This window comes from Mustela nigripes, chromosome 4, assembly GCF_022355385.1.
Source record: "Mustela nigripes isolate SB6536 chromosome 4, MUSNIG.SB6536, whole genome shotgun sequence".
Lineage (NCBI taxonomy): Eukaryota > Metazoa > Chordata > Mammalia > Carnivora > Mustelidae > Mustela > Mustela nigripes.
The window spans coordinates 111,343,737-111,357,572 of record NC_081560.1 but is presented as its reverse complement, the minus strand read 5'-3'; the positions used below and the strand labels follow the sequence as shown (position 1 = coordinate 111,357,572).

At 45.0% G+C, this 13,836-nt stretch overlaps 1 protein-coding gene across 5 annotated transcripts in view; it reads right to left on the bottom strand.

Moving 5' to 3' along the window:
• The window catches only part of SIPA1L2 (signal induced proliferation associated 1 like 2), a 214,622-nt gene that overhangs the window by 41,258 nt on the left and 159,528 nt on the right, over positions 1–13,836 (bottom strand). For all 5 annotated transcript variants that reach the window (XM_059397313.1, XM_059397314.1, XM_059397310.1 and 2 more), the window contains 2 exons: positions 2,422–2,679; positions 409–492 (listed from right to left, as the gene is read on the bottom strand). In XM_059397313.1, the coding sequence (XP_059253296.1) occupies positions 409–492; positions 2,422–2,679 (342 nt within the window). The remainder of the gene's footprint in view (positions 1–408; positions 493–2,421; positions 2,680–13,836) is intronic.

The following is a 13,836-nucleotide window of genomic DNA, read 5'->3' as shown; positions in this document are numbered from 1 at the left end:
CATGAAAAGACGGCCAAATGCTAAACCTGCCTTTTCCGATCTGGGTCCGTGTTTCGGAGAAGATGCACTTCCCAGAGAGGCTGTGAATTTATCCCTCGTCAGCAGTTTAAGCGAGGGGACAACTCCCAAGGGGTACTGACTGTAGAGTCCCCAAATCCTTCATTTTTCAGAACGACTTTCCTTATTCACATGAAAAAAACAGGCAGGCTCCGAAAACAGACAAACAAGCTCTATGTGCATAGGAACGATGAGCTTTCTGGCCTGGACAGGGACTTATTAAAAGCCTGTCTGCCATTTTTTCATCCCCCAAATGGCTTCGTATACAGCAAGCACACGGTAAATGCTTCTGTGCGAGCCCCTGACCAGGTCCCTCCCAGGGGCCAGTAATGAGGGAGGACTGAACAGTACCCGTCATACGCCGCTTGTGGTCTCCAGGGTCCGCTGCTGCCAGGCCCGGGGTCGCTGGAGGATGACTGGTTGCTGGGCGAACTTCTGAAATGGTGACTAGAATCATTAACAGGGTAGCAACGTATCTGCGGGGTGTCCACGTGGGGACCCGGCCCGTCCCTCTTTACTAATAAACTCATTTGACAGCAACAAAGGAAAGGAAGAAATAAATACACATCGCAGAATGAAACGGAATGCACTTTGGACCGACAGACCAAGAACGGGAGATGCCAGAGACAGCGGGTGGCTCACGGTTGGCAGCTTATTACAGGAAAGGGATGGGGCAGGAATAAGCCGTCACTCTCTGGAGATTTAAAGCTCCGTGATGACTCCGTGAAATATGGAAGAACCACGATAGAACCCACCAGAATCCAGAATTACGAAAACGTTACTATTACTTGCTCAATGAAAACTTAACGCAAGGCATGTTTTCGTCTTGTATTTAAAACCCATGCAGAGACAGAACTCTAAATTTGTCAAAACCATTTATTTTCACACATCCATTGGATGCAATCCTATTTATTTCAGACACAGAAATAAGTAATACTCATGAGAACCCATTTGATAAAGACGGGCTTGCCAAGTTTCCATTTTGCTGCTAGAACCCTCTAGGTCTTTTTTTTTTTAAATCCCCCCTATAATTCACTAAATTTTACTTTACTAAGGGAGGCTCTGCGGACTCCGCAGACCCCTCCTGTGAGCTACCTATGTGTGCTTCTTTGAATATGGGGAGTTTATAAACTCAGCGGACCTCTGGGAAAGGAGACCCAGAGCCAAGATGATTTAATGTCAAGTTAAAGGAATGCCGTTTCTGCATTTGACCTGTCAAGAACAGACTGGAGAAAGCAGAGAAAGACCTCACGTTTTAATCTTACTGTTGGTAATCCTATACAGCCTTACTACGTGCCGTGAATGGTTCCGGAAGCAGTTTGCAAATACTGAGTCCACCTTCGTAATGCTCTGCAGAGGTCTCTACTATTACTAAGCTTATTTATCAGATGAGGAAATCGGAGGGGGAGAGAGTGTGAGTAATAGCCGCGGTGAGCAGCCACCGGGTCAGCAGCCTGGCCCAGCGCCCGTGCTGCCAACGCTTTAGGAGACCAGAGCCTGGCAAACCAGTTTGCGGAAACTCACTGCGTCTCCATGGCCCATAAGTTACAAAAAAGCGAAAATAAAAAGCAGCTGCAATTAACAAGATGTATTTACCATTTCATTCACTTAAAACTACCTACTATGAATTACGCCCCCCAAATTCTCACCAGCTTCTAATGCCACACATGCACTTTTAAACAAGAGCATCTTCTCATTGAAAAATTAATTTTAGGGGCATCTGGGTGGCTTGGTCATTTGAGTGTCCAACTCTCGGTTTCGGCTCAGGTCATGGTCTCAGGGTTGTGAGGTTGAGCCCCACGTGGGCTCCCTGCTCAGTGGGGAGTCTGCTTGAAGATTCTCTCCCTCTGCCCCTCTCCCTACTCTTTCTCTCTAAAATAAATAGATAAACCTTTAAAAAAAAAAAAGAAAAATTAATTTTAAACTTCACTCGGTTTGCTTAAAATAAGAAAAAAAAAAGCATGGAAATGCTAATGATCTTGGGACCTCTTAAAATACTATACACATCAGGATGATGGGATTTGGTCACTGATTCTGCAGTTTTATTTATACTCAAAACCACCTGCACATATCTAAGAAGAATCCCTTCTCGGATGTCTTGTCCGGGTGTAAGGAGCAGGGTGACCGGGAGGACCAGGAGAGGGGAAGGCGCGGCCCCGGTGGGCCGGCCTGGGGCAGCCCCGTTGGGTGAGGTATGAGACGGATCCCAAGCACGAGCACATCCGGGGCCTGCCCTGACACCCCTCCTGCCAGCTGGTGCAGACCAAGTGAACTCGGAAACAAGCCAAGAAAGGAGGTCCTCCCTGTAATGTCAAGTTTAAGCCCCAGAGTTTCGCAAGGGCGGTCCCGGAGGAAAGGCCTTACCTGGTGCCATCCGGCAGCTTCCGGTCGAAGGAGGTGCTCCGAGGGATGGCAGCCTGGGCCTGCTGGAGCAGCTGCTGGCACGGCAGTCGGTCGGGCGTGCCGGGCACGGGGGAGGCCCGGGCCAGGGGCTGCAGGGCCGGGGTGGGCACGCGGTGCCACGTGGTGTTCCTCCGGAAGGGCGTCTTGTACTCGCACGGGGTACCCTCGCTGTCCAATTTGTACTCCACCATGGGGATCCGGCAGAGCTCGGAACACCCTCTGTTGGGCGGAGAAGAGCGGGTGGGTAGGGGGGCTCGGTGCTGAGCCATCAGCGCAGCTGCTCAGGGCTTCCAGACCACGGAGGAGAGCCAGGCACCCCCAGGAGTGTCCCTGGCTTGTGGAGACTCTGTCTATGACCCAGCAGGAACCAGCAGCATCCAGGATCAGGCTTATGGCTCTGGTAAATGACAAGCTATTGCTTTAGGCATCGCGTGCATATATCCTGTCTCTCTGGGTCGTCTGCAAACTTCTTACACCCAAAAACCTTTCAACCAAGTTGCATACATGGAAATCACACACACTGAACAGAGGGCAATGAACAAATTTCAACAGATTAAAAATGCCTCCCATACGATCTGAACAGATTCAAAAGAAGGACAGTTATAGAACTAGGAATTACGTCACAGGTCACCTTTTCTACAGAGTCTGAGAAAAGTGAGAAACAAAAGCAGTAAACGCCATCACAATCAAGGGGAAAGCAGAGCGCCCATCTGGTCAAAGTGGGGTTCTTAGCTGCCGTGGTCGCTCTATTGAACTAGAGTTCCAGTCCCCCAAACGGGACGTGCTGGAGCACACTCTCATGTGCTTCGGAGAGTAGTCAGGAACGGGAGACCAGTCAGCCTCACACTGTGATTTAAGCCAGACCTCTCTCAAGTTTCTCATTAGTTACACAGTGCAAATAGCACTATTAGCTTGACCAAAAAGAGCCTGGGACACCAGCTGGCACAGTACAGCAAGCGCACGGATGCCTGGGTAAGTTTCAAGTCTGAGCACCAGGGCACATCACCCTGGTTACCATGTTGATTGAGGGGTGTCTCTCCCCGGATGTTCCAGAGTCAACACAGAAGCTTGCTCATACTCTCCCCCCGAGAAATCCACTAGAAGAAGGTGTGGTTCTTTAAAAAGGAGACTTCCATTCTCAAGATGGTAAAGGGACATTTCAGCCTCTTTTCCAAATCATGTAAGATGAGGAGAACAAGAAACAGAAACAAAGCTGACCATCTACCAAACTCGAGACAGCTGGAATTCTAAACCACGGCAATCACAGGGAGAAGGGAAATGGAACAGTGCGGATGGTTCAGCAGAGCAGAGGAAGGCCAAACCCAAGAGTGACGTAGAGGGAGACAAGGAGAGATGTGACTATTCCCCTTACACAACCCCTGAAAGGGGCAAAGGGACAGGAAGTGCCAGGCACTGCAGGAGGCGGAAGTGAGAGAGAAGGTTTCCTAGGAGGGGGTGATTTAGAAAAGAGAGAACAAAGGAAAGTTTGAGCATTACATGGCAGGAGTTAGTCAGGCAATAACCACCCCTACCTCTAGGGGGCAGGAGCAACGGTGTGGGGAACTCCGCCTGAAGGATCCGGACTCCAACAGAGGAGAGCATGGCTGAAAACAAAAGGTTAAGTGAAAGTCTCACTGGAAAATGAGACCCACAGTCATCTCCCCTTCCTCCAAACCCAGATTCAGAATGCTGATCAGCCTACAAAAGGCCAAGGAGGATCTTCTAGCAAAAAGACAATGAGTTGTAATTAGATGTAAGCCACCCGATCACCCCGCAGTGAGGCTCACTGACCAACCATATCCTTACAGAATAAGAAAGAACTTTTGAAATTTAAAAACATGATAGCTAAAATTCAAAAATTAAAAAAAAAAAGTTTACTAAGACCAAGGTAAACCGAAGACCTCTCTAAAACTGTTACAAGCACGCAAGCATGTGAAAATTAAAGTTGGATCCAAGAAGCCTGATGTCTAGACAGAGGTACCAGAAAGAGAAGGGGGGGGAAAGGGGGGGGAAATGATAAAGAAACAATACAGGACAATCTCCAGAACTAAAAGATACGTAAAACCAGATTAAAAGGTTCACAGAGTGCCCAGGGTGATGAGTAAAGGAAGGTCTATGTCAAGGGAGACATACATACATATGTAGGATGGAATGCAACTTCTGGAGGCCATGGATACACTTATGGCACTGATTAGGGTGATGATTCCAAGGCTGTATACTTATCTCCAAACTCACTAATCTGTGTGCATTAGATGTATACAGCCTCATGACATCAGTCATACCTCAATAAGGTCTTTTTCAAACATCATGTGGAACTTGAACTCTTGAGTTACAGAGGATATCCTGAGTTTCTGGGGGGACAGGAGGTACGGAACGTACAGCAGTATTGGATGAAAGTTACTTCTCACCCATCAAATCAACAGTCCTTGGAAGAACAGGTAGGAATACAACAATGACCTTATTTTTGGCTCGGGAAACCAAATGGATGGTTGGTGCTACCCTCTGAGTTTAGAGGGGACTGAATAAACCATCTGAAGGAGAAACTCCTGCCTGTTTTATTAAACTTTACTTCATCTTTTATTTTAACTTTCCTTCCTTCAAACCAAAATTATCTCTAACCTAGGCAAGTTTAAATTACCCTGGATCTCCTCAACACACTAGTTAAACGACTGGTCAATTTGATAAGCCCAGATTTACACTGGATTGCATGGCTATTATTATTATTATCATAATAATTTCATGAAACTCCGAGACTCTACAACGTTTACTCATGGACTTGTACTATTTCCCAGTGTTTTTCTCTTTAAGTAGGTGACACATCCCCTGGGACTACTGATTCATCCAGAGACCAACAACCTAATTAGAAATCATGAGGTGGGATATGGCAGTCATATCAAAATATCAAGAAAACCTACTCTTGTCTTCCAGCGTATAGGGTGCTCTAAGCAAGTCAATGGGTAGTGAGGTGAACCCCGGGCTTTGGTCTCAGAGCCTGTAGGGGACCGGAGAGTACCCGTCAGGGAGTCGAAGTGAGGGGTTTTTGAGTTATATTTGAATGAAAGGAACAGGAACCTTGGATCCTGTGGACCAACGTGTATCTCCAGAGCCTGTTTGGGTTTGGGCTAGGCTTAAACGGAAGAAAAAGCAAAGGGAAGACAGACGGCTGAGGCATGTGAAATATTTCATTCATGCTCCTCGATTGTAGCCTTTCCTAAGACATTGTAATTTAGCTCGAATCTTTGAGGAAAAACATTATATAAATGCATAATCATGACTAATATTTTAGAAGAGTGCTGACACAAACGTGTGCGAACACGCGCTTGACGGGAGATTCCGGGTGGAATTATTTCATTTCCAACCTTTTGGACAAAGTCATATGTAAATGATCTTCTTAATACTAAAAACTGGGGCTCTTATGCCTGAATAAAGAATAGCTCTTTTCGAAAGAATGGCTTTATTTGGAAAATCAAAATAAATTTTGTGAGTATGGGACACTTTTATAGCAACTACTCTTACAAGCTAGGTTTCTGCTTTATTTCTAGGTCTAAACCATCAAATAAATGCCACTAATTTTATGTGGCAACATACCATCAAACCCAATCAAACACAGTTCTGTTCTAAGAAATGTCTGGAAGGACACAGGTAGAAAATTCAGCCAATTTTTAGGGAACTGGAAAGAGGTCTAAAATAAGAGTTGTCACTTAGCCTACAGCTCCCTGTTACAGGGAGTGTGAAAGAAACTCCTCACCCTTTACACCTGTCCCTGTCCCCACATACACTCCTCTTGTCTCTGTGGCTAGTTCTAGTGAAGGATGCCAGGTGAGATCTCCCTGCTCCTCTGGGGCATCACGTCCTGAAAGGGCACCCAGCAAGGATTCCTGACCACTAGGTCAAGACCAACGGAAACCCAAATGGACCAAATGCAAAAAGACCTAGCACAAAAAGATGACCCCCCACCACCCCAAAGTGAGCTGCTAATCTTGTATGTAACTGAAACAGGTTTTATTTTATTTTTTTATTTTTTTATTTTTTTATTTCTAAAAAACAACAAGCCTTTAGCTTCTTTCATTATAATACAAATTCAGACCTCAAAGAGAAATGCCCTCGGCTTCCTGTGGACATACACCAAATCAAGCCCACAAACATGAACTGCATTTTTAGCTTCTGGCACACTTTTCCCAGGTTGTTTGCCAAACAAAGACATTAGAAGACGTTAGAGAGGGCCGTGGGGGTCACTTACATGTGAGCATATTGATTTCCTCTTTGGTCAGTAACAAATGTGCACGTCACCTACTTATGCTTCTAATTAACATGCCAGGTAGACATCCATGTGCACTCCACTTCAGGGTTAAATATACACACACTTGTTAACGCTGTTTGTCTAGCCAGGAACTTCTCTGGGTCTAACAGTATTATTACTATTAGTAATAGTATTATTACTATTAGTACTATTACTATTAGTAATAGTATTATTACTATTACTCTAGTATTAGAAGGAAGGCAAAAACATTCTCTGGACCGAAGTGGTCATAAAATGCAAGCTTACTGAGCCAGCGGTACACAAAACTGTGAAACTGACGATCAGTTGGCATCGTTGGAGCCCTCGGAGCATCTTGTGTTTTACTGCTTTACTCTGCAAAACACAGCTCCTTGTCCTTCTGAACTTAGCACAACGGGCTTTCCGCGATGGCTTATTTCCTGGACCAAGGACGCTCATGAGGGTCCTTGTAAGCACACTGACCAGCGCTCTCCCCGTGTCCTGCAGTCTGAAGGGGCTTCTCCCTGGCAGGGTCCTAGGGCGGCAGCTGCTACTGCTTCCTGGGCTCTGGGCATGGCCGGTTGTGGGGAGGGGGGCCCACTTGAGGGTCACAGTTACAGGTACTTGCCTACACAGTAAAGCACTGCACTTACACATCCCTTACAGAGAGACACCCTGCCAAGTCCCCAACCGGCATCCGCCCCGTAGACCAACTTCTTTCAACTGACCCTTCTACTTTCCTGGAAGAACCCTCTTAGCCATCAGTCATTTGGGCATCTGAAGGCAGAATCACTGCTGGGCTGTGGCCCCAGTTCTGAAGGCCCACTACCACCTTTGAGCTTGGCCATCGGGGCCATCCTGGATGGCTCACCTAGATGGGCCACGGCACACTCTCCTCTACTCATTCCTAGCAGGATCCTCCCCCAGGAATCACGCTGCTCTCCATTAAAGACACAGTTGGGGCTCTTGGCTTAAAACCCAGAGCTATAAGGGCAGTTAGTTAAGCAGTTGCCTTTGGCTGAGGTCACAATCCCATGGTCCTGGGATCGAGACCTATATCGGGTTCCCTGCTCAATGGGGAGCCTGCTTCTCCCACTCCCTCTCCCCCTGCTTGTGTTCCTGCTCCCGCTGTGTTTCTCTCTCTCAAATAATAAAATCTTAAAAAACAAAACAAAACACAACAAAACCCAGAGCTGTCAAGGTGTGAGAAATAGCACCGTCCTTTGGACCCATGTTAAATCACAGGCAGCGTGCAAGCTTTCAGAAGTGCTGGCTTCACAGGAAAGAAGTCAGTCAAATAGATGCTACTCTTTTTTTTCCTTTTATAAAACAGAAGGAGCTAGTATTAAATAGCAAAATGTGCATCAGTGTTCATCAAAGTTCTTCCCAGAAAATATGTAGATGTGTAGAACTACAGAATGGCAACATTTATAAGATAATCAGAGTTGTAGAAAATTGTACAGCTGTAAAATTCCCTTTGTGTATCTTCTCTTACAAAACAGCTCATCGTTAGCCTGTTACTTTATTCTTTGCTTCTTCTACTAAAGCAGGACACATGCCACTTTAAAACTAAGAGGGGGGAAGAGTTCTATGGGAGGATAGCCAGGGAGAATACTTTTGAAGAGATGCAACATGAAATCAAAAACCTAGAAAACCAAGAAGATTGAAAGAAACAAGTTATATTCTACCAAAAAAAAAGGGGGGCGGGGAGGGAAAGAAAAAGGCAGTTGGGTAAGTTAGCTGGATCTCCAGTGGGCAGACCAGAGACCAAGCAACCAGGGCTCAATCACATGATTGTAACTTGCATTTGCTGCACTCTGAAACTGCATCAAGAGAACCTTTAACTGAACCCCGTAATCAATCAAAAAGTCTTACAACATATTGTCGTGCTATCCTTGACTTCCAGTCTGCCACTGACCTTGTATGGCATGGCTCCGTTTTCCATACACACCACAGCATTTCAATGTCACAAAAATGTCGGAGAGGGTCAAAAGGAAATCCCCCACCTTCCAAAGAAGGCTCAGACAGGTTGGAAAGTCAATACAACCCATGGGGACAGGTTCACAGCTGGAACCCACACTCCTAGCTCAGTGGTCTTTCTAAGACATCTGCTGTCTCCTTAGAAAACTATCAATGAATCAGTAATGTGGCCCACATCATGTCATTGTTTCCATGAGGAGCTAAGAGGCTCTTTGGGAACAAAGGCAGATAGATCCCCTCAAATGAACTACCTGCTTCTTTTCTGTTATGCGCTTTGTAAAAAAACCTTTTTATAGCCCTAGGGATTGAAGTAATCACTGATATTTTAATCATTTTAATGTCTGTTATGCTAATAGCCTGCTAATAGCTAAGAGACTCTTTCCAAATCATCCAACAAGGTGACAGGGGCAATTGATGCTCATTCACTTACATCAAAAACTCTTTCTTTCTGTTGCATAAAAAAATCAAAAGCTTCCAACAGGGAGATAACCACATAGCATAACTTACTGTAAGGGTTAGGACAGTGTCATATAGGAAATAGGTACTACATGAAATATTAATGCAATTTTCTATTTCTATTTCCTTAATTTATATCCAGATAGAGAGACACTGAGATGGTACCTAGAAAAAGACACATCTAGACCATAGCCCACATGGCCAAGCCCTTTGAATAAAGGTCTTGAATCGAAAAGGTGTGTGTCATACAGAATAGGAGGAAAGGCCATCCGGTGCTAAATAATCGCTAAATAATCCATCTGCCTGCCCCCCTCCCCTTCCTTGCCAGGCACAGCGGCAATGAGTCTTGACCTACTCCACACACAGCACAGCATCCAACTTAAACCACGGGCTCAGGAAGTTCTTCAGGAAGCCAACCTCACTTTTTTTTTTTTTTCCTTAGAAAGCTGGAGACCAGGAATAACATTTTCCTGCATTACATCCTTCACAGTTAAATGCAGAAGGTTCTCAGTAGCTGTTTGATGCCTGGTTTTTCATGAATGGATTTCGTGAAAGAGAACACCCACGACTGCCCATTACCCGCATGGGGAACACTGGTCATGCACGCACCTGTCAGCTGCCTAACAGAACGCTCACGTTCACCGTCCCCCTCTGCGCTCCTGTGTCAACGTCAGGGGCATTACCACATTTCAGACTGCCAAAAAAGGCAGGAGCACCGTAGTGTCGATGACTGACTGGAGAGGGTGGAGGATTTCCTGTGCTGAGATTCTCAGTATCAAGTAAGAAACTGTGGCCACAGTTTGAGAAATCCATTTTTTGAATGCGAAGACCTGTCCTTTGGAATGCCAAGTAGACCACGAAAGAGTCCAGGGAAGTAAAGATCATGTCTGTCCCCCGCATGTGCATAGCCTCAGGGCCCCACACAGGGCACAAACCAGTTAAGGGTTAATGAAAAGACTAAATGAGTAAACACAAGGCCACCACCTTTTGTTCCCTCTATAATGCAACGTTCTTACTTCAAAGAGGAAGGGAAAAATCAGAACTTGACATTGGAGGGACAGGGCAGAGATGCAGAACATTTCACAATTCACACTGACAGTCATTCCTGGAGGGTACCCCTAAGACAAAAACCACATGTGGGGTGCCTGGAGGGCTCAGTCAGTTAAGCATCTACCTTTGGTTCAGGTCGTGATCCGGAGGGTCCTGGGATCTAGCCCCGTGCCAGGTTCCCCACTCCGCGGGAAGCTCGTTTCTCCTTCTGCCTCTGCCTCTGCCCTGTGCACATGCTCTTTCTCACTATCTCTCTTTCTCTCTCAAATAAGTAAAATCTTTAAAAAAATGTAAGTGACTTTGAAAATCCACAAAGCAGTTGGAACTCTAAAATAAAAATCTCACTTAGGTCAAGATCTCAACTCACCATCTACTTTAGATCTCTCTCTTTCTCCAACCTGCTAATTTGATGAAATTGAGTTTCCCTTCCTTGTTCAGTTTCTGGAACTAGGTGTGTGTACTTCAGGGTGTGGAACGATCTAGCAACCAGCAGCAAAGGAGAACAACCTGAAGCTTTGCTCTACAGAATGAGCTTAAAGTAAATTTATAAAATGAGCATAAATCTTCCGTGGAATGACGAAAGAACAATTAAAGCTCTAGACGACAGGAGACGATTTCCACTGTTTTGCATTATATAGAAAAATATGTCTGGGACGGTATGTCAACAAAGTATGAAACATTACATGAAATACAGGTGCCACAGCAAGGAATTTCATCTCGTTTCTTGGACCTATTTACTGTTACTACTCACATTGTATAACAACTCATGTGTAATTCTGATGAGTTGTTATTGCCTTTATATCAGCCTTTTTAAATGGATGTGCTTGCCTTCAGATGACATTGATAGAGTGTCAATCACCTTTGGAGACTGGGAGCTGGGGCAGTGGGATCCCTTGTAGAGGGGAGGAAGAGCTTAATGAAGCCTCTTCCGCCAAGTCCTCTTTATCTTTGCCACAGAGATGTCTGCTTGGGAAATGCCCTCCTCCCTTTAAAACCTCATTTCCATTTGAAGAGCACTATTCCCCAACTGCCTCTTGCCACTCATTCCCTGTCCCTGCGAATCCTGCCTCCAGGTCCAACCCCAGCAAGATATCAGCTAATAAGCATTCCCGAAGGGACCCTCCCAACTCCACAAGGAGAAGGGAAACATAGCTCTACCTCCCTTTCAAGCAGAAGGACTGCCGAATTACCATTACCCGGAGGCTGGAGAACGGGACTTCAAACCCTGGAGTGGCTTTTGATAAATACTTTCCCAACTAAAGACTTCGTTTAATCCAGCAACTTCTGAGTCATAGGCAAACAATGTCTGACGTGTGAACAACCAGAAGTGAGTCTATTAGGGGACAGGCCTGTCCTACTGCTGATGGGGACAGACAGATTGGAGGCGAGTTATTCCCTACTGAGATCCTGCAGGAAAAAAATCCAGCTGATAACACAGCAAAAATGAAACTAGGCATTTTTCACTGTCTTGTATGCGATGCTTACAAAGACTGAAGTATCTTGTAATCACTGATTTGGCTAATTTTGTAGTCCTATGGTCCTGCAGCAAGATACACAACACACACACACACACACACACACACACACACACACACACACATCCATTTAAATGAACTTTCTTTTTCTTGCCCCCTCCCGGGCTAGCACTCAGAACCCTGTGTGAAAACGGAGGCCGTCATTACAATCACACGTGTGGCTGTAGCTTGAGACAGATCCATGTGCCAAGGAGAAATGGCACTAGCGATGTTTCTTTCAAAAGTTCTGTATTTTAATTTTTTCAATGAATCAAGCACTACCCATGTCCCCTGTTAAGCCCCGCCCCGCCATTGTTCCTTAGAGAAAGGGAAGAGCACAGAGGCTAAACTTGCTGGAGCACAGATGGAATTTAAAACGATGTTGGTCCTTGAGTCGCAGTCTAAAGCAAAGGGGTGTTACTGCAAGGGTCAGGACTCGTTGTGTGAAGCTGCTTGACAACAGAAAGTACTTTTATCAGGAGCCCAGACAGAGAGTTGCAGGCAGAGCCCGAACCCCAAGCTCACAGAAATATGGATTTAAAAATTTACAGATGCAAATTCCCACCAAACGGGAAGACTGAGTGAGTGGGAGGGATTTTAAATGATATAGGCGAGGCCTGAAACCTTTGTGACATGCAGAAAAGGGGAGTGTCACTACCAGGCAAACCACGAATTCTGATCCCGGCTAAGGTCAAAGTACAGAGGACTGTTAATCCAGATTAATCAGGAGAGAAATCTGTATCTTCAGGGAGTGACATTAATGAGACTCTGAGGAAACAAAGATAAAATCTGTAAATATCTTGAACAGCTTCGATAAGAACATTTGCATTTAAAACAAAGAAAGAATCTGTTATGCGCAGACCAAGGCAGATAACGCCTCCCTGGATAGAAAAGTAACAGCCCGAACTTTTAAACGGTAGTGTGTGTGTGTTTGAGCTAAAAAACAATCCAGTATTTCTCAGGAAATTGTATTCTTCTAAATCATATGTTTTAAATACTAACCATAATAATTTTAACATCTTTTTTAACCAGATCTCTTAAGAAGCCTAAAAAAAGAAATTTCTACTGAACAACAGTAGGCCAGAATTATAAATGGGTGAGAAATGTCATTCTTTAACTCAAAAGGAGAATGCAGTAACCTTTTTTGTTTAACTCCACAGCAGTAATCAAGCTCTAAGACAGATACTCACTAGATTTATAAACTCTATTTCCACCAAAGGTAGAAAAACTCTTACTACATGGGAAAACTTCTCGGAACTGACTTAAAATTTATTTTAAAACACTTACTTACACAATATTGTGGCTTCAAAGGTCTAAAGGACTTGCCTTTGGTTATTTCAAAGTCTTGTTTTTAAGAAAATAGTTTCTGTCTTCGATTTCTTTGCCCTTGTACCTCTGTGTGTGATTGGTGGGATTTTTGGAAAGCAAACAGACTGGACGGGACAGAACCTGGTAAGGCAATGAGAAATGTCCCAGATATTTCCCACAACACGGGGCTGCTACTCTCAAGAAGTTTAACCTGTATACATTCAACCTGTATTTTGTAAACCTACTGGGCAGATACAGGAAACAAGGCCACAGAAAGTCCCGCAGGCGGCGAGTGGTAAGAAATCGAACAGAGACGGACTTTGGTGATATTCTGCGTTAGCTAGGGAGCAAGGTGGTATCCCTCTGTTCTGTTTTCTAAAAAAATGTCATGGTTTAGAGCTGTTCTGGCCAATCAACGGTAGCCACCAGCCACGTGTGGCTATGGAAATCTTAATTAATTAATTGAAATGAAAAATGCGCTTTCTCGGTAACACAAGCCACGGCTCAAGCGTGTGGCCATTGTGTGTGGCCAGCGGCTGCTGTTTCAGATGCCACAGTTGTGGACCGTGGTCACTGTGGGAACTGTGGCTGGACATTGCTGGTTCAGAGGATGAAGTCAGGAGAAAAAGTACAAGGAATGACCTCAGTGACCACAGAAGTACGTCTAGAAAGTGGGCACGGTCATCTTGCGATCTTGGAATGGTAAGAATTTCTTTTAGAACATGGAAAAACTCACATGAACATCCTCAAGTTTTTAAATTAACTAAAATGCGTGGGGTACTGATTATGCCAGAAGGTGCTATATGTTTT